This window comes from Rhinatrema bivittatum, chromosome 12, assembly GCF_901001135.1.
Source record: "Rhinatrema bivittatum chromosome 12, aRhiBiv1.1, whole genome shotgun sequence".
NCBI classification, from domain to species: Eukaryota; Metazoa; Chordata; class Amphibia; order Gymnophiona; family Rhinatrematidae; genus Rhinatrema; species Rhinatrema bivittatum.
The window spans coordinates 52,616,756-52,637,036 of record NC_042626.1 but is presented as its reverse complement, the minus strand read 5'-3'; the positions used below and the strand labels follow the sequence as shown (position 1 = coordinate 52,637,036).

General features: G+C 47.7%; 1 protein-coding gene across 1 annotated transcript; it reads right to left on the bottom strand.

The window, feature by feature from the left end:
* Positions 1-1,035: 1,035 nt before the first annotated feature.
* On the bottom strand, positions 1,036-16,867 carry IFI35 (interferon induced protein 35). Its single transcript, XM_029574197.1, has 10 exons — positions 16,721-16,867; positions 13,911-13,943; positions 11,385-11,477; positions 10,346-10,504; positions 9,655-9,771; positions 8,327-8,468; positions 7,576-7,682; positions 4,934-5,120; positions 3,817-3,926; positions 1,036-2,763 (listed from the first exon to the last, which is right to left on the bottom strand). The coding sequence occupies exons 2-10, from the start codon at positions 13,935-13,937 to the stop codon at positions 2,539-2,541; spliced, it is 1,167 nt and encodes a 388-aa protein (XP_029430057.1). The 5' UTR covers positions 13,938-13,943; positions 16,721-16,867; the 3' UTR covers positions 1,036-2,538.
* Positions 16,868-20,281: the final 3,414 nt, after the last annotated feature.

The following is a 20,281-nucleotide window of genomic DNA, read 5'->3' as shown; positions in this document are numbered from 1 at the left end:
TATTTGTAGTTATTTTATAGACTATTTATGTATTGGTTTTCGAGGTTTTGATAATTGTTGTTTTATTATTTTATGCTGAATGTGTATGTTTACTATGTCACCGATATGATACTTTCTTTTGAATACCAGTATATAAAAGTGAACAAATAAAATAAATGAACACCTACTGGTGAAGGATCACTCCTGTGTGTGGCTATCTGTGCGAAACCCACCAAGGATGCCACATCACAGGCATCTATGTGGCTGACGTTTAATGCCAGCTTACAAAAAGGGAGTGAAATAGCCAGAGTTTGAAACCAGTGAGCAGCAGCAATGGCCGTTGGCCAGTAGCCAGGGTCGAAGCCATGACCATTGGTGCTACTGCTGACACGTTTCAAACTTGTGCTAATTCATCCCTTTTTGGTGTCTGTTACCATACATGAACCATTTATACAGTTGCATCTCCAGGTGACAGTGCAGTAAATGAGATTTAATAGGAAACTTCCCAGGTAGCATGCGAGAACTCGCCTGTTCTAGGGCCTGACACAGCAGTACCCAGGGTGCCCGCTCTCCCATCGCAGCATCCAAGCTTGTAAAACACAGCCCTTGCCAAAACCTTGAGGGTCCCCATGGAATAGGGAGAGAGAGCAGGTGGCCACTATAAGGGAGGGGGAGTGGCTGGACAGGCTCAGACCCGCCATTGCTTAAAATCAGCCCACCGCCAATCCCTTCTTCTTTCCAGCCCAGCAGCAGGAGAAGAGCTGAGGGGCCTCAGGCCATGGCCACCTCCTCTGCCAGCCTACATCCAACTCATGCTTTGACCACGCAGGTCAAAGTGCGATGCTCCAGTGCCAGGTGGCAGATAGGGAGGACACGGCCCGAAGCACTGCCGCTCTTCTCCTGCCCGCCAGCTGCGAGAGGGAGCAGGGAAGGACAACTCCCCCCTCCCAAATCCTCCCTTCATCCCCCCCATCCTTGAGATTTCCTCTTCCTTGCTGACTCCATCTCACCCCTAAAAACCTCACCCCACAAAATAAAAATTACAGACACACAAAGAAGGGTTGAAGAACTGATTCATTTTTATTATACAAATAATGTTACACTATTTACCATAATACACAAAATTTATGCAAAGAGGCTGCAGAATTTCCAACATTTTCCCACAGAAATGTTCTAACATTTGTCACAGATTTTATCCCTGAGCTGCTGCTGGAAACGGGGAGGCTCTGCGTTTACCCTTCTCTTCTCCAACAGGAAGGGCGCGATGGGGCTCACACTGCAAGGCACTAGTTTCAGGGCTGGATTAAGGAGTGTGACACCCAGGGGTGGATTGGCCTATTCGGGGATCGGGCATCCCCTGGTGGGCCGGTCGCTCTAGTCACGTGGTCTGCCGAGCGCGGCTGTGACAGAGCTGCGCTCGGCAGACCATGTGGTATCTCCTGGGCCGGTGACACCTGAAGGCAGGACTGGAGAGCAGGGGTGGGGAAGGGTATCCAGAGAGCAGGGCTTCTGGAGTGCCACAGCAGCATCCCTTTGAAGGGAGATTGGCACATCACTGTAAAGCACACGCCTCCTCAGCCCAGGCATTAGGTGCCTTCAAAATGTGGAATCCTTGATTGGTGCTTCTGCCTAAATCCAGGCCTGACTATAGTCTGTGGTGATGCTCCTGAATGTCTTCACCTGTTGTCTCTTCCCCTACCCTACTGGCTCCTCATTCATACTCACTCTCCATACAGAGCCCGGGACTCTGCTAGCAGGCGGCTGCACTGCCACACACAAGCCCAGCTGGCTCCTGGCTAAAAATGGCCAGCAGTCTCTGCAGAGGGGGGTCACCCAACCAAAACAAAAACAAGCTACGGGCTGGGTTAGAGCTGGCCCCATGCAGAGAGACAATACATTATCCTAAAAAGAGAGGAAAGTGAGCTAGCGGAGATAGGGAAACAACGCAGAGAACATAGCCCAGGTGTGAAGCTGTGGGAAGTACTTCGGGCGCAAACCCCAGTGACAGGAAGGGGAAGAGAGAGATACAGCAGTTTTTCCATCTACACCATTCCATGCCTATCGCACCATTTTTTATTTTTCATACACAAGGCCCTCAGCTAAGCCCCCCTGTGTGATCTTTTGCACACATTTGAACTTTGCGGTAGCAAGGCCTTCATGTTGAATGCATTTAAAAAAAAAAGAAAAAAGAAATAAAAAATCACCTCCAGTTTTTTTGTTTTTTTTTTTCCCCGCTGTTTGGTTTGGTGACAGCAGGATTCGGGTCATAAAAAGGGAATAGCAAACCTGGAAGAAGCTGTGCCCCCCACTAAATACAGAATGCACCCAACATCAACAAGGCTGCAAGAGGCAATTTATTTTGTGCAAGACAATCCGTAATCGGTTACCTTGCACGCCAGGGAAAGGTGACGCTGGAATACCGCATGGACAGCGGAGAGCAAAGCTTTAGCAGAGCCCCACGCAGGCATCACACGGCTACCTGTGGCGCATGTATTCAGAATCGACAGCCGAAGCACGGCCTCAGAAGCCACGGTAAGAACAAGCCGTGCCGGTCATCATTTATGGAGACCGCGCGGCCACAGCACTGCCGCCAGAGCTGGCGTCCTCTTCGAAGGTGGCCACGGCCCGTCTCCCCAGCGGGACGTAGGAGAGCACGTCCACCTCGCCCCCGCCGTTGCAGGGCTTCTGGAAGTGGATTTCCAGCAGGTCCTGCAGAAGCTCCTGGTCCATGATGTCGGGAATCCCCGTCAGCAGCACCGTCCGCCTGCAGACGGAAGGCCTGAACTGTACACCATGGTAGAAAGAGAGGAGAGAAAAAGCACATAACTGCTGTGGAGAAGGACTTCAGACGGGGGTCGGGCTTGGAGAGAGAGTGGGTGGTACGGTACAGCTAGGGAGGGTTACGCCTGAGCAGTTATCCATCCAGAGACAGGGGGAGCAGCAGGTTCCGATCCATTAGGATGATCACGTTCATCAGAATAATCTCATCTAGCTCACACCTTGCCCCACAGACTCCCGTACACATTAATACACCCTACACACCCACCGGATCATTCACAGCCACACGCACTGGGTGCAGACACCAACGGCACCTGATGAGTGCACATTCAACAGAGACAGGCCGATGCAATACCGTGCACAGAGGCTAGCGCATGGCTTTGCATGCAACTGGGCACGTATCTCGTGCCGATGGCGGGACGCTCGTATTGAGCGTCCGTTTTCCCAACCCTCACCGACAGCCACCTCCCCTGGGCGCCCGATGCTGAGGCAGTGCCAGGGACGCACACGTTTCCCTCCTTTTAAGTATTACAGGAGAGGTGGCTGGGCGTGCGTTGAGGAAGCGGGCTCTCGACACTGAGCGCCCGTTTTCCAAGCACAAATACTGCATCGGCCTCAAAGTGAAGTAAAAGCCTCGCCCTATAATGTAAGACTGTTTTGAAATGGAGGAAAAAGACCTCAGAAAACTGATGCCAAAGCTACCACAAGCTCAAAAACAAACAAACAAAAAAAAACAACCCCCAAAAAACCATGGTTCTTTCAGTCACAGGTCAAAAAAAAATCCTCCAACTTTTTAATTTTATTTCTATGAATTGGGCAAGGCTTTAACTTCATTTGGTAAACCTCACTGTTCTGCTTCTATTGATTGATTCACAAATGCATTTAAACCAGACAGAGACCCCGTCCCTCTCCACCACTGACCTTCATCCCCTCCCCCAACCCGGTCTCCGAGACCCACATGCGGCCAAGATTCCCTGCCCGTCCACGTTAAAGACCCCAGGATCTCTCTCCCCCCCTCCCCCACCCCCCCACTACCTCCATGTTGACACATATGCCTACCTTTAAATCCCGAATCTCTCCTTTGATGTAGGGCGTCACTTTCAGCGGGTAGGTTTTGCCGCTTTCCAGGGGAACATTGACGGAGCCAATCTTCGCCAGTTCTCTTCCCACTGTGGGGTGGAAGAGGCGCTCTGAATCCATGATCTGCGATTATCCGGCCATTTAACAAAATTGCTCCCCCTCCCTACCCCCAGGCTCCTCGGAGAGCAAAAAAAAAACAAAACAAAAAAACAACCCCCTCAGTCTCTGCCCCAGCAAGCGAGTCAGCCCAGACGGCCTCAGAGATTACCATCTCTTAATCAGATTTCCTCTTGGGCTACCTGTCCTTTTTGCTTTGCTGGCTGCCCTCCAGCTGTCGTGGTGACCTCCTCTCACAATACCTCGCTGGCTCTTTACAGCAGGTGCTCCCAAACCTGTTCTGAGGGTCCCGGTTCCACGACCACCCACCTCTCACCTTTCCCCCTCCCCCATGGTCAGTTGGGTTTTCGGGATTTCCACAATGAACATGCACCAGACAGATTTGCATGCGCTGCCCTCCACTGTATGCAAATCTGTCTCATGCATATTCATTCTGAATATCCTTGGGCCCCTGAAAACAGATTTGTCTACACCTACCCTGTAAGGAGGCCGGGGATTGGAAACGTTTATGGCCAAAGAAAGCAGCAACTCTGCCATAGCCAACGTCAAAGCCTCCAGCGGTGATACCACGGCCCACCCTAAGCAGCAGTTTTACCACAGAGCATTAAGCAGGGACCGAGAGCACCCTGTCTGGATGTTATTTCACGCCTCATCTAGAGGGGCAAAAGAGGGGGGATTCAAATGCCACAAAAGAAAAAAAAAAATTGTGAAAAGCCCCGTCCCCAGGTAAGTTGGCTGTCTGAAAGCGCCCACCCCTTAACCTAACTGCATGAAAGCACATGTGGGGGGTGGGGGGATCAAAATTGTGTACACTTCTAGGGAGGGAAAACACCACACGCAGATGACACTTTAAGAAGTCCCCGCAGAAAAATCGATTCTCCAAGAGAAAGCGTGCTTCTGCGTTCCCTTGGAGAACTGGTGCACCCTTGCATAAGAAGTGGTGGCATGCATCCCTCCCCCGCTGAGGCCTTCCGCCCACCTCCGTCTTCCAGGAAGGTGATGACCACGTTCCCCGAGTCGGGCAGGAGCTCCCGCTCCTCCACCTCTCCGCCCCCGTTCTTGCGCTTGGTGAAGAACAGTTCCAGCTTGTCCAGAAGGGCGCCGGTCTTCTCGGAGTCCGGGATGTTGGAGACCAGGATCCTCCTGTGGCACGGCTGCATCTGCACCTGCAGGGTGGACGAGACGGAGCGAGAGACGGCTGCAGCCGGCAATCCGTGCACAGCAAAAAAAAAAAAAGTCTATCCCTACTGATTCGAGGGCAACTAAACACCGTGAGGCAGCGGCCCTGCTGGGAGGAGTTAAATGGCCGGGAATGCTCTACGGTTAAACATCTCCCCATGCATTTATTTTTAAATAAAGTAATGCTAAACAGAGCCACTGCATGAATTTAACCTTTCAAAAGCCTCCTGCTCCATAGGTTCTTGGGAATTTTTCACACGACCCAAAAGTGAGATATTTGTAATAGCTCTGAAATGAAGGTGAGAGAGTGTGTGTGTGTGTGTGTGTGGGAAGGGGGGGGGGTGTTACTCCCTCTTACCCAACTACTTCTGGCCTGATCTGTAATTTCCTGCACTCTGGGAGCGGAGTGGGGGGTGGGGTGGGGTGGGTTAGAGGCCAATAGATGCTTTGGCCTCCTGTGGCCAAGATATAAAGTCACATCTTGCAGGATGCGCCTCTTATGGTGTTAAGTCTCACCTCTCGTAAGTCTGGGCAAGAGATCTACGAGAGGCAGGCAGCCCAGTGTTGCGGGAAATGACACTTGCAGTCATTTCCTTAAATTTACCCTGGATCCATGCTCTAAAATCAGGCATGGATGGTATCACTAGGTTCCATGCACCCCTGTGATGTGTTGCACTTTTAGTATGTACCTGCCAGGAGGTACGAGGGCTGTAGAGGGAGTTTCAGGAGATTGCCCTGCGGAAGCTGGTCACAGAGAGAGATCTATGAAAGAAAAAAATAAAAAAAAAACCACCTCTCCCTCTCCCATTCCCTCCTTCAGCTAGTCAACCACTAGTTGATCATTAAAAAAAAAAATCCCTCCCTCTCTGTCCCTTCCCCCTATCAGCCAGCAACATTACTACAATTACATAAGACTAGAAGAATTTTCCATACTGGGTCAATCTGTCAAGCCCAGTAACCCTGTTTCCAACAGCAGCCGATCCAGGTCACAAGAACCTGGCAGGATCCCAAATACTAAATGGATCCTATGCTAAAATCATGCAGTGATAAGCAGTGGCTATTCCCCAAGTCTACTTCATTAATAACAGTTTATTGACTTGTCTTCCGGGAACTTGTCCAAACCTTTTATTAACCCAGGTATGCTAACTTCTTTAACCACATTCCCTGGCAATGAATTCCAGAGCCCTATTTTGTGTGGAATGAAACATAATTTTCTCAGATTTGTTTTGAATGTGCTACTTGCTAACTTCATGGAGGGCCCCCTAATCCTTGTATTATCCAAAAGTGTAAATAACAGATTCACATTTACCCGTTCTAGTCCTCTCATGATTTTATAGACCTCCATCATACTTTACATCTGATGAGCGCTATTAGCTATGCACTCGACTGGACGTGCGTTTTGGACATGCTAACCTCCATTTTGCATCGGGGGTTATGGACGCACGTCCAAATTGCATGTTGAGCCGTGCACTGCCCACAGCAGTTTACTAACAGGCTGATGCAATAAGTTTTGCTTTTACCAGATTGTTTGTGTGTGTGTGTGTTCAATGGTGTAATATATATAACCACTCAGCCTAACCTTTTACACTTATCCAAGTTGAACAGCCCTAACCTCTTTAGCCTTTCTGTATAAATTAAGACCATGTAGTTTCCTAGGAAGACTTATTTTTGATGCCGTTTGATTCTTTTTAGCTGATTTGTATAAACAGATTATACAATGTAAGTTTGTTTTTATTTTACTGTATATGGAGTATATTTTTTATTTTTATGTTATATTATTGATGTATGTTCTATGGTTTGTTTGTTGTTTGTTTTTTTTTATTGTTAACCGCCTTGATATAATATTGAAAGACAGAATAGCAAATAAAGCAACCAACATGATTTTAAGTTTTTGAAAGTAAAGGCACAGCTTGGGAGTTTGAAACCTTGTGCATGGATTTTTTTTGCAGAAGCAGAGTAGTATTGCACTATCCCCACTAGCAGGGCCCAGAATCACGTTTCCTCTCCCTCCTGTAGACAAAAATCCTAGAAAGCCCATCTCATACCACCCCGGATGAAAAGAATTACATTCTCTTATATAGTAAGAGGTATCACTAACAAGATATACTAAGTTATCAAACAGCATCTGTGACATTGTAACTTATTACATGGCATCTGCCAAATTCTAACTTGTGTTTTGTAATATTTAAGTCCCCCCCCCCCCCATGGTCATGGTGGAAAAGCATCCCCTTTTTGTCCACAGTGGTACAATCCAATTTCTGTTCTACTGCACACATGAACCGAGATGAGGGCGTTGGCCAATTGTGTCATGTGTTTGACTTAAATGACTCCTCCCCTCCTCCCTCTCCAAGCTGGTGCTTCATCATGAACAAACAGAAACTATATCGCCTTCGGCAGGTAAAACTCGCTACAAACATCTTGCTCTGGACAGACAAGGCTCACCTTTAAGGCTGAGGGCATGAGCAGCTCCACAGGCCGGGCCTCTACCCGCAGGCGACACTCTTCCAGTTGGATATCGTGCATTCCCTTATCAATGATCCTCTGAGCCACTTGGGAAGGAGGCAGATATGGAGGGAATGGAGTTACGTTAGTTGCGATTAAAGAAAGACACAAACTTGGGGGGGTGTTAAGGAACAGTGGGAGGGTGATTGCTTCTTGGCCTTTCTGGCTAAGATCAAACATATGGGTCTGAGGAGGGTCCCATCTTGATCTTTTGGCTGAAATTAAAAACCTGTGCAGGGAACATTAAACCTTTTGGGTGCTGGTCAGACAGGCTTCCAGTCCTGCATTCTTGGCTGGTAGCCAAAACATGGTTAAACCAGGGCCTCAAGCTTTAACTTGAATTCAGTAAAGCTGCCCACACACCACACTTTGATCTGACGCATATAAAGTAACTCATTGCACTCTTTTCTGAAACCATCAGATATTGTTGGCTTGGGAACTAACAGTGCATGCCAGTGGGATTTGACATTGGGGTGAGGGGGCTCTCCTTTGCCTGAATACATCCAGTGGACAGTGCCGAGATGGCACCAGGTTGTCAGCTCTGGTTTTGCCGCCACTGCATCGAGGCCCTGGTGTTCTGTAACAGCAGGAACTAAAAGTCCCAAGATGTAATAACAGTAAAACCAGAACTGGCCCAGCCTGCGACATGGAGTCCTCTGGGAAGTAAATCTGGCACGTCCTCGCATCTTACCCTCTGCTTCTTCAAAGGTGATCAGAACACACCCCCCAGAAATCGGGTACTGGATCTTGGGCTTGATTGAGATGCAGTCTGGAAGTTCCATGTCTTGGACGTGTCCCTTGAAAACCACTCTCCTCTCAGGCCTGGAGGAGCTCTGAATAAGAACGCTTGTGATCAGTTACTGCAGTGTAAAGAGAGAGACTCCCTGAAGACACTCACATGGGCTCCCTCCTGTATAAGATTCCCCCTGTATGGAGCAGCCTTTCTGCTGAAGATATATCCTCCAATTCGAGCGTACAAGGGAATCCTTGTGCGGTGGTAATCTTGTACGGAGGTATTTGATGAGGATAACCGATTTGCAGTTATCCTTTCTTTTACCTCCGTCTATTATTCTTTTTATTAAGGTCAAAAATATTTTTTAAGTGCTCTTTCGTGCAATTTTTCTTAAAATCCCTTCTCCCCTGCTGCTTTTCCGACCCACTGCTAGTCTTTAGTCATACTTATCAAGGTCATCGCCTTTGTTGATTTCTCATGGGTACGGAGCTGCTTGTCCGACACGGGCCATGTTTCGGCACGGGTGCCTGCTTCAGGGACTGTGGGAGAGTGTGCTGTGTCCTATGTGGGGTTCACAGCATTCTAAAGTCTTGTCAAAAGTTTCTGCTGTCTCTCGTGCAACGCCTTCTGTGTTTGCCACATAGATTACCACCGCACAAGGATTCCCTTGTACGCTCGAGTTGGTGAATTGTTGAAAATGGAAAGAGGTTGGTTAGTGATTAGAAGATATATCCTCAGCAGAAGAAGGATCCGTGGCTCTCAAGGGCTCATGTATTCATAAGTTTCCATACTGGGTCAGACCGAGGGTCCATCAAGCCCAGTATCCTGTTTCCAACTCCTGCCCTGGTGGCCTCTCCCACCCCAGCTGGTCAGGTTTTCAGGATATCCACAGTGATTACGCAGAAGATAAGTTTGCACGGACATTGGACACCTGGTACATGCAAGTTCATCTCATGCATATTCATTGCAGATATCCTGTGGGTTCACCAAGACAGGCTTAGGAAGTGCTGAGCTAAAGATACCAGTTGGCTTCAAGTCATCAGAGCTGAGCCAGTCCTGATTTTACCCTCATTCTATGGACTCATACTTCCCCCTTTTCTAAGAAACATTGGCGCCATCAGGTCACCCTAATATTTCAATTCTCTGTAGGAGAATCTATGTTATGTTTTACTCATTAATCACACCAGTCTATACCACAGAACACCAAAACAGCTTGTGGTCCTTTTAGATGGTAAAATCATGCCCCAGCCGCTGGGGGAATAATCTGGCCCTTTTTCTGTTTTTACCTTCATCTCTTCCTGCAGCTCTCTCTTTTTTTCCACTATATCTTGCAGCTGGACCTCCAGACTGTTCTTCATCTTGAGCAGGTTTGCAGTTTCGCCCTCTGCTTCACGTAACGCAATCTGTAATCGAGAGAGGAGGGCTGAGATGCTGCTATGTGGTGGATATGCTTTGTGCGGGGGTGGAAGCAGAGCTGGCAGGAGACTGAGCTGCTAGCGGGAGAATCTAGGATGGTCCCACTTTTCTGACATTTCTTTGATGCACTGTAGCTGGAAGAAGAAGGGACTACAAATCCTAGCATGCACCAGGTGTGTGTGTGTGTGTGTGTACCAGTCATTGCACAATGGCGACACCTAGTGGCTGAATTTCAGGCTCATGAATGCAGGGTTCTGGAAAGAGCTCTGGTACAGTTAGTTTAATGATTGGACTAAAGTTAGCTGGCGGGTGGGGGGAGAGAAAAAAATCCCCGGGTAGTTGCAATTAAGCTGGAAATCCAGAGGAGCCGCAGGATCCACTCTTGCGTGTATATGCAGCATATAAAAATCTTTTAAATAAATAAAATTGCCAACTCGAAAAACAAATTAAAAAAAAAATGGGGCAACGTATCAATGTATTTGATAAAACTGAATGCTGCAGAGAGGCAGCCGGCGTGCCATGGGCGGGTACCATTCTAAGGGGGGGGGCAGGGGAACAGACCTGGTGACCCAGTTTCAGGCTCGCGTGCACCCGAGCTTCGTCTTCCACACTCGTGCTTAGCCGGAGCGCCCGGTCCTCGAGCTCGTTCCTGGTCTTGTCTGCCTCCGCTCTAGCGTTCTCCAGCTCATCTTTATCCTTTTGCAGCTCTGCATACTTGGCCTGGGGGATGGAGAGGGCAAGGCATTAAATGAACCATGTGCTTTTATGCTTCTGGGCACAGTTGACCTGGACACGTTCCAGGCCGGATTCTGCAGCCCGTGCTTGCGAGCACAAAGGGCCACAGGAAATTCAGTTTTAAACTTCTGTCCTATTAGAGCAGAGTATAAAGTAACTCGTGTGTCGCCGAGACAAATCTCTACACGTAAGAGGGACCGGCTCACCCGTTTCTTTTATCTAGAGCCAAACTATAGCTCCATGTCCGAGCCGCTCCTTCATGTAAGGGATATGCTGATCTGATTTCCCTATTGAGTCCTCTAAGAAAAAAAAAAAACCAGGGCTACATCTCCCTGCAGGCAATGCGCCCAAACCAAGAGTTGTTCAGTGGGTTCTCCCATCCCAAACATGGATTAGTTGGTCCCAGCATAACTGGCCTGGGTGACCCTGACCTTATCAGATCTCATAAAGGTCAGCGGTGTCGGGCGTAGCTGGATGGGTGACCACCAAGAAAGAACAAGTGCTGCAGAAGGGTAGATGGCAAAAGCTCTGAAGATGTTTGCCAAGACTGCTTCAGCCTCTCTCTAATGAGCTGGGAGCCTTCCTGTTAACACCCCCCCCCCCCGAACTGCAGGAAGAACCAAAGTCTTTCTACAGCCGAGCACTGGTAGGGGCAGAGGGCTCAGTCCTTGGAGACTTTGCCTCCAGCAAGGGGGACCTGTGACACCCCTACGGCTGTCCCGAAAAAGGTGACCAAAAGGGAGGATGAGATTTTTAGGACATGCAGGGCTCAGAATGGGGTGGGCAACGGCACAAAGAAAAAGTTGGAAACGGCCACAGAAAGTCAAAACTTGACAAGCCTGCAGTTGCTGGGAACGGGAAGTACCTTGTAGTTCTCAATCTCCTGTTGCATCCACTCGGGTGTCATCGGCAGGTGGGCATCTGAACACTTGTCTTCGAGGTTGCAGAGAACAAATGCCTACATAACGAAGAAAAGATTTTTTATTTTAGGTGGAAAGCACCGTCCTGTGTGCATTACAGGAGGCCTTCCTGTGTGGTAAGCTGAACAGTCCAGCCTTGCGCGCTTGGCTAGGGCATCCACTTTGCTCGTTAGTAAGGGCCACAGTGTCACAGTAAAGCAGGACCTCTAGGGGACCACGCAGGAAATAGACCCAGCCAGCAGAAAAAGTCCAGTCAAATGCATTTGTTTCAGAAAAACAGTTGCCCAAAGGAGAAGGCAGAGCCCCATGCAGACATAGCGTAAACAGCCCCAAAAAAAAATGGACTTAGAGATTCTCAAAACCAAGGGCGAGGAGAGGGTTGGCCATAATAAAGGAGTGCACAATTTATTCCCAAAAGTGTAAAACTATTGAAAAAGAACAAAAAAACAAACAAACAAAAGAGAAAGGAGACCTGGAAAGAAGACCAAAAGAGGATGCCACTCATTGAGCTGTCAGTTACTGTTTGGCCTATTTCAGTCCTTGAGGTCTGAGGGTAGGGGTTGCAGCAGCTGCCTCCAATGAGGGAAGCTTGCGAGATCTGCGATTTCCACAGTTTTATTCTCCCGACGATTCCCTCCCCCCCAGCCAATAAGCTTTCTTTTCTCTCTCTGTGCCTCCATTGTCCCCAGACAAAACAGGCCGACGAAGCGATGGCGCACGGAAAACCGTCGCTCACGATTGGGCGCCCGCTCTCCTAACGTGTTCCGATCGACCTCGCCAGGGCGCACGACGCAAAATGCAACTGGGCTGCTGCGGTAAAAAGGAGGTGCTAGGAGAAACCGCGCAACCCTAGCGCCTCCTCAGCCATCGGGCGGCCAGGAGAGGCGGCTGTCAGCGGGTTAGGAAAAACGGACGCTCGTTAATTGAGCGCGCCTTTTGCTAACCTGACCGCCGGCACATTTTTTTTTATTTGACAGTTTTTGTGTTCCTCTGACTTAATATTGCTACGATATTAAGTCAGAGGAAGTACCGAAAAGCAGTATTTTCTGTACACGTTTTGGGCTCCTCACAAATTAACGCCTGCTCCGGGCGAGTGCTATTAGCCATGCACTCGATTGGATGCGCTATCCCCCATTTTGCATCGGGGGGAGTTATGGACGCGCATCCAAAACGCGTGTCCAATCGTGTGCACGGTATTGCATCGGCCTGAAAGAAAGTAAGATTGTTCCTACTTCCCTGTCAAGATACCACAACTTGGGTAGCCAGACACGACACCCCCTCGAGGTGGCTGTACTCCCAAGTTTCTGAGGTGCTGAATTGTACCAGGTGAGCTGGGATCCTGTTTGGATGCAAGATTCAGTCTAAACGCAGAATGGTGTGACCCGATGAGAGGAAGAGAGCAATTGTAACCCAGGGGCATAGGCTCTCATGGCAGGTCTGGATCATTAGGAGCACCCAGCCTCTGCCCGATGTCATTCCTGGTGTGAATAAAGACCGCCAGCTGATCTCTGTCTTTTCCCTTCACTTAATCACAACTAGGGATGCCCTGCACTTACCCCCGGGCTAGCCTCCACCACCTCCCCTGGGAGGCTGCTACATGCATCTGCCCACCCTTTCAGAGAAGAAATATTTTCTGACATTGCTCCAGAGCCTAACCCCTTTGGAGCCTCGTACCGCGACCTCTTGCACTATAGCATTGCACGTACATAAGAAGGTTTGCTTCTTATGTACGTGCAATGGGGTAGATTTGTTCGCGTAACCCGGCGCGAACAAATCTGCGCCTGATTTTATAACATGCGCGCATGTTATAAAATCCAGGCTCGGCGCGCGCAGGGGGGGTGCACAATTGTGCAACCTGCGCGCGCCGAGCTGAGCAGCCTGCGAAATCGGAGAGGCCTCGGAGGGAACTTTTTCCGGCCCCCCCCTCCCCTCCCTAACCCACCCCCCAGCCCTAACTAAATCCCCCCCCTACCTTTGTTCAGAAAGTTATGCCTGTGGGCCAGCTGCCAGCGCGCCATTCCTCGGCCCGGGGGCTGGTTCGGAGGCCTCGGCCATGCCCCCGGGCCAGCGCCATGACCCCCCGACACCCCCCCCGAAATCCGCGCCACCCCCGACACGCCCCCAAGCAAAGCCCCGGGACTTACGCGCGCCAGCAGCCTATGCAACATAGGCCGCTGGCGCGCAGGGCTTTTAAAATCTGCCCCAATGCTTTTTGAGGTGTTTGAATGGGCCTATCATATTCTCTCTCCTTGAGGGCTTCCTAGTCATGCTGTGTTGGTCCTGCAGAAATCTGTGACACCTTTTATTACCCCAATATCAGACTTATTTAAAATATGATGTACGAGAGCTTTCTGGACCACAGGGTCCCTATATCGGCAGAGATACTTGGAGTATCCAACCCAACCAGCCAGGGAAGAAGTGTAAGGGAAGCCGAAAACATCATCTCCTTCTCTTTCCTATGTCAGATTTACCTCAGTACTCCAGTTATTCACATCCATTTCTATCTGAAAAAGAAACAGAAAGGCTTTCACAAACTGGTTAAAAATGAAATGTGGCAAAATCTCTGAGTCTTAATGCTTAGGTTTTCATCCTTGTTTTGTCACAATACACCTGAATTAAAAAAAATTAAGTTAGGAATATTGCTAAAGCCCTTCCCAGAGTCCATTCTTCAGCTGTTTATACCACATTCACACATTGCATGTATTAAAATCAATTGGATTGCCTGCATGCTGCTCTGATTATGATCAGCATAGCAGCACCCTGAATTACTTAAGATTTTCCTAATGGTGGGACAAATATATTCATAAGAGGTTTTAAAAACAATATTGTAAACGATATGTGTTTTTCCTCTTGCATGTAACGAAGGAAGGGGCAGTGATATTTAAGAGAATAAGATATGCCATACTGGGTCAACCAAGGATCCATCAAGCCCAGCATCCTGTTTTCAACAGTGGCCAATCTAAGTCACAAGTATCTGGCAAGTACCCAAACATTAGATAGATCACAAGCTACTATTCCTTACTGATTAATAGCAGTTTATGGACTTCTCCTCTAGAACTTATCCAAACCTTTTTTAAACCCCATTACACTAACTGCCATAACCACGTCCTCTGGTAATGAATTCCAGAGCTTAACTATGCATTGACAGGCCGATACAGACGCATGTTTTCAACACGCTAGCTTTACCCCTTATTCAGTAAGGGGTAATAGCGCGTCGAAAACGCGCGTCCAACCCCCTCGAAACTAATAGTGCCCACACCATGCAAATGCATGTTGATGGCCCTATTAGTTATTCCCGCATGATACAGATAGTAAAATGTGCATCCAAGCCGCACATTTTACTTTCAAAAATTAGCGCCTACCCAAAGGTAGGCGTTAATTTCTCTCGGCACTGGGAAAGTGTACAGAGCTCCCAAAAGTTTAAAATAATCAAAAATAATTTTAAAAAATTTTAAAATCGCCCTGCAGCTCGCAGGTTGAAAACCGGACGCTCAATTTTTCCGGCATCCGGTTTCCAAACCCGTGGCTGTCAGCAGGTTTGAGAACAGACGCCGGCAAAATTGAGCGTCAGCTGTCAAACCCAGTGACAGCTGCCGCTGAAGTCCAAAAAGAGGCACTAGGGATGCACTAGTGTCCCTAGCGCCTCTTTTTACCGTGGGCCCTGATTTGAATAAATTATTTTTCTGAATCGCGCGCACAGGAGAGCGGGTGCTCGCCCGCTGTCCCGCGATTTTTACTGTATCGGCCTGTGAGTGAATAATAATTTTCTCTGATTTGTTTAAATGAGCTACTTGCTAACTTTATGGAGTGCCCCCTGAGAGAGTAAATAACTGATTTAACATTATTTCATTTCAATAGCTCTAGCTATAGATTTTTGTGCTAAATCCAAGTGGACACTGGAGCCAGACTGCACAGTCTGATCAGTTGATCTAACCCCAGGGGCTGCTCCTGGTTTAAAGATAACTAAGTCACACTTTAAATAAATATTCATTATTTTAATATGCTCTTTATTAGCAAAGAGAAGAAAAAATGGAATTCTGATCAAATAAAAATCTGTTACTTAGCTCCCTGAATTGTGCCACTGTTTATCTAGTACAGTAACTTTTTAAAAATATTTGTTAATTTGTATCCATGTTAAGGTGATGTCTCACTTACAAGTAGGTCCATAGTAACTAAAGAGTAACTTTAGCTATGATTACAAATATTTTAGTCACAGTAATTGTGTGTTGAAAACAGTTTATAAGGGGGGATAACAAACAATAATGATGCACAGAGAGGGTGATGGATGCAGGGAACAGTCTCTCTGGGGAGGATGTGGTAGTATGGCAGGTAAAGCCAGAGATGAGGTAGGGCTCTGTGGCCATGTCCCCTCTAATTTTTAAAAGGTTATATGCACAAAATTGTTCTTTTGTGCAGTTGTTTTTTTTTTGTTTTTTTTTTAATATTGAGAGTTCAAATTTGTGCATGGGGTTCATGATCTGTGTGCACCGCACCTCTTAATGGGAACAGTGCAGCAGGAAGAGAAGATGGCCAAACACTGGTTGGACTTGTGTGGTCATTTATCTGCCATCAGAAGAGGCAGTCAAAAGCCCCTTCCTCTTACCCCCTTCTCAGTTAACAGCACATAAGCAACCTCAGTTCCTGCAGGAAAAGAGGAGGAAACAGGGTTTCCTCCATACATTATCTCCTCCTTCTCACTCTGCTCCCCTCTTTCCACCTTCAGCTGCCCTGCTCCCCCCATCCTGAAGCTCGGGCTGCTATATAACCACTTCCAGGGCTCTGAGCAAACGCTTGTGGATGGGCACCTTTCATTTATTCCAGACTCACACTCTCCTCAGCCCCCTCTTGCACCACCCACCCAATCGCTGAATCCCTCCCAGGTCCTGCACTCCCAACTCTCTATTTTATTTCCTAGGAATAGTTTGGGTGGCTGAGTGGCCCTTTTAAAGAGCAGTGACCCTCTTTTATGCGTCTGTGAGGCTGAATACAAATAGCCTGGGTCTTGTCACCAGGAGCACAGGAAATTGATCTGGAAACTTGTTCTGATCCTAAACCCAGAACTGCAGACTTTTAACCCCTCCCTCATTTTTTATCCTCTTTTATAGCTTTGGTTTTGTTAGCAGGAGATTTAATTCGCCTTGCGTTAGTATGCAAAGCGCGCAGACACCCACACAGCAGTTTATTCCATCTGCAGAGAAAGCAGAGTATTCTAGATTAGGATTCTCCAGATTGCGGATTTTAAAGGGAGACCCGCCATAAAAAGCACCCCCTCCCCTTTTACCTCAGTGCTCAGATGCCAACCAGATCCTCTCCTCTCCCAGGGACGTCTCCTTTCACTTTCATTTACCTTTAAAGAGAAACTGTCCAACGCCAAACCCACTTTCCAGCAGGCCTCTCCCTCCTGCCCGCCCTCGCCACTAAATTTAGCTACAAGGCTTCAAATCCTACTGTAACCCTCCCCACCCCAGGACTGGACTTAGGCACAGGCACCATGGGCATTGGGTGCCAAATCCCCCCCCGCTTTCCAGGAAGAGGGCATCCCTTGCCCTCGCTCCACTGCCTCTGGGTGCCGTCATTTTAAATCTTGCCCTGCCCCCACTTATGGGAGGGGCAATATAAATAACTCCACCTCTCAATTGTGTGATGTGGCATGGACGTCTGTAGCAGACCCACGCAAGTAAACGATCGGCCGGGGATGGTGAAAGAAGCTGGAGCAGAAAATAAAAACATAAAATAAAATAAACATGCAATATCACTAGGGCAGGTAATAGAAGCGAAATCGGTGCATGCATATCCGCATTCTTATGTTCTTATAGCAGGGCTTCCCAGCCTTTTGGGGAGCGTGGGCGCTTTTTCAGCCTCTAAACCTTTTCACAGTCTCCCCCAATTGTCTCCACTTTTTACCTGCAGTTTAAATGCCGCACAGTGAGCTGATTAATGTAATAACAGTGAGCACTCCCCCCTCATTTTGTAATCCATGGAACTCTAGTGCCTCCTAGTGGTAAGGCTTTGGTATTTTTGGCTGCTATAAAAGACAATGCGCCATTTTGTTGTGAGATGACTCCCTGAGAGTCTCCTCAGCTTCCAGCATGCTGCCCTAGAGGAAGCCCGGGGTGCAGGGAGGATAATGCCAGCTATTTTCTGGGATTCCTCCTGTCAAGGCTCGGGGATATCCGCAGAGAGTGAGTACGATGCGGTTACAGCAGTTCCACTGGCAGTGAATTCCCTAAGCTAAGAGCAGCACTTGCCCGAGTTGGACTTATTTTATTTTATTTATTTTTATTTAGAAAAATTTATTAAACGCCTAACACAAAATGGCCTAGGCGCTATACAAAGTAAACAGACATAATAATAAAAACAATAACATAAAAATAACATACATAAATATGGGTTTCATAGAAACTATCATAAAATGTTCCAGACTATCATTAAGGACATATCCCTGGGAAATCGCTAAATTGCATACGTGAAGTAAGCTTATCAGGGAAATTCAAAAGTTGACACTCCATGAATTCACAATAGAATTGTAACACATTAACATTGTAATTATGCAATATTAAATGCACGAATTAACAAATAATTCTTAAATACCATCTTGAATTTTTTAACATCATCCAACACCCGGATTTCAAAAGGGATTAGGTTCCATTGGACTGGAGCCGCAATAGAAAAAGAAGTTTCTCTAGTATTAAAGAGACGTGCCTGACGAACTGTAGGAATTTCTAATAAATTCAACTGTGAGGATCTTAAAGATCTAACAGGTTTGTAGATTCGTAAAAGAGCATTAAACCTTGGAACTTAACAACATTGCATCAGGCAGTAATGTCATCTACGCACCTGCTGATATTTTCTGGGATTCCTTTGAATGTATCCAACCTGCATTCTCTGTGCTTAAATGTGCCAACAAATACACAAGACCGTTGGATTCAAAGACGAATGCATTATGTAGTTTTATTTTGGAGCTGCACAAGTGCATGGTATAGAGCAGGGCTTCCTAAACCTGTCGTGGGGACCCCATAGCCAGTCAGGCTTTCAGGATATCCACAATGAACATGAAGGAGATAAATGTGCATATACTAAGTCCCGATGATCGACAGGGGCTGGACAGAGTACACCCAAAGCTTTACCCCTGTGAAAATCTTGCTATTTTTGGAAGATGGTGTACTGGCAGGTTACAATTGGTAATGTATAAAACTTAATATTTATGTCAAAATGGTGACAACCACACCAGTGAGATCGCACCACAGCGATATCACTTCAACACTGTCCTCCCGGTGGCTGGCACCATTTTTAAAGTGACCAGGTATGGCTTCTGCTTGTCTATCACCAGGATCAAGGGAAGGGGGAAGTGAGGGGCTGGAATGGGAGCTCCCCAGCCCTGACACTTTTAAACAGTGGGGATGGACTCAGCCCCAGCCTGGTTCCAGGCAGGCCCTGGCTCAGAGCAGTTGTTGGACCTGGGAAGGTCCAACCAGGGCCACTGGAAGCCCTAAAAAAAAAAAAAAAGGTTGGTTTGGGTTTTCTTTCTTGTTAAATTTGTTTTGGTTTGGCAAATGAACCTAATAAAAATGAAAACAAACAACTCCCCCCCCCCCCCAACACACACACAAAATAAAACAAGAATTTGGGGACAGCAGCATCCTACTTGCTTCTGTGACCCCCTCCTGAGGGCTCACCTTCCCATTCTCTCCCTTCCCTAAGTGCCTTAGCTCCTGCCCTGCTTGCCCCCACCATGGCCCCATCCCAAGTTCATTCCCTGCCCAATCCCCGTGGCTCCTGTCCTCTCTCTCTTACAGCCACATCCCTGGCCCTCTATCCTTCTTTTTCCTCATGGCCCCCATCCCCAGAGATTTTATTTATTTAGATTTATTACCTTCCTTTCAGGCCAATACAGAAAGAAACGCGGGAGAGTGGGCGAGCGCCCGCTCTCCCAGCACACACACAGGCCACTCCCCTGTGCGCGTCCCTAGCGCCTCCTTTTTGACAGGAGCAGCGGCTGTCAGAGGTTTGACAGCGGATGCTCAATTTTACTGGCGTCTGTTCTCAAACCCGCTGACAGCCACGGGTTCGGAAAACGGACACCGGCAAAATTGAGCATCCGTCTTCCAACCTGCAGGCAGATTAAAAAAAATTTTTTTAATTAAAATTTATTTTTTTTTAGGGCCTCCGCCATGATATTAAGTCGGAGGGTGTACAGAAAAGCAGTTTTTTCTACTTTTCTGTACACTTCCCCGGTGCCGGCCGAAATCAACGCCTGCCTTTGGCAGGATTTAGTTTCTGAGAGTAAAATGTGCGGCTTGGCTGCACATTTTACTTTCTGAATCACACATGGGAATAACTAATAGGGCCATCAACATGTATTTGCATGTTAAGGGCGCTATTAGTTTCGGGGGGGGGGGGGGGGGTTTGGCACCACGTTTTTGACGCGCTATTACCCCTTACTGTATAAGGGGTAAAAATAGTGCATCAAAAACACATGGACAAACGTGTGCTAACAGAGCGCTCCACTGGAGTGCACTTTACAGTAATAGCCCGCTAGTGAATTAAAAAAAAAAAAAAAAAAATCAACCAAGGTGGGATATAACTAGGGACCTTCATTTTCAGTTTTTATTTTGTCCCAGGAATTTATCAAGGTTTATTTTGACAAAGAACAAAAATGGAAGAAAATTCAGTGCAAAAAAGCGACTTTAATTTGGTGGACAGAAACCTCCCACAGCCACATCCCCTCCCTCAACTGATTCTCCAGCTGATCCCTTTATCCCTCACCCCAGCATTTCCCTTTCTTCTTCCCCTCTTCCATTGTCCCCCCCCCCCCCCCCCCTTCATTCTTATCGGCTGTGGT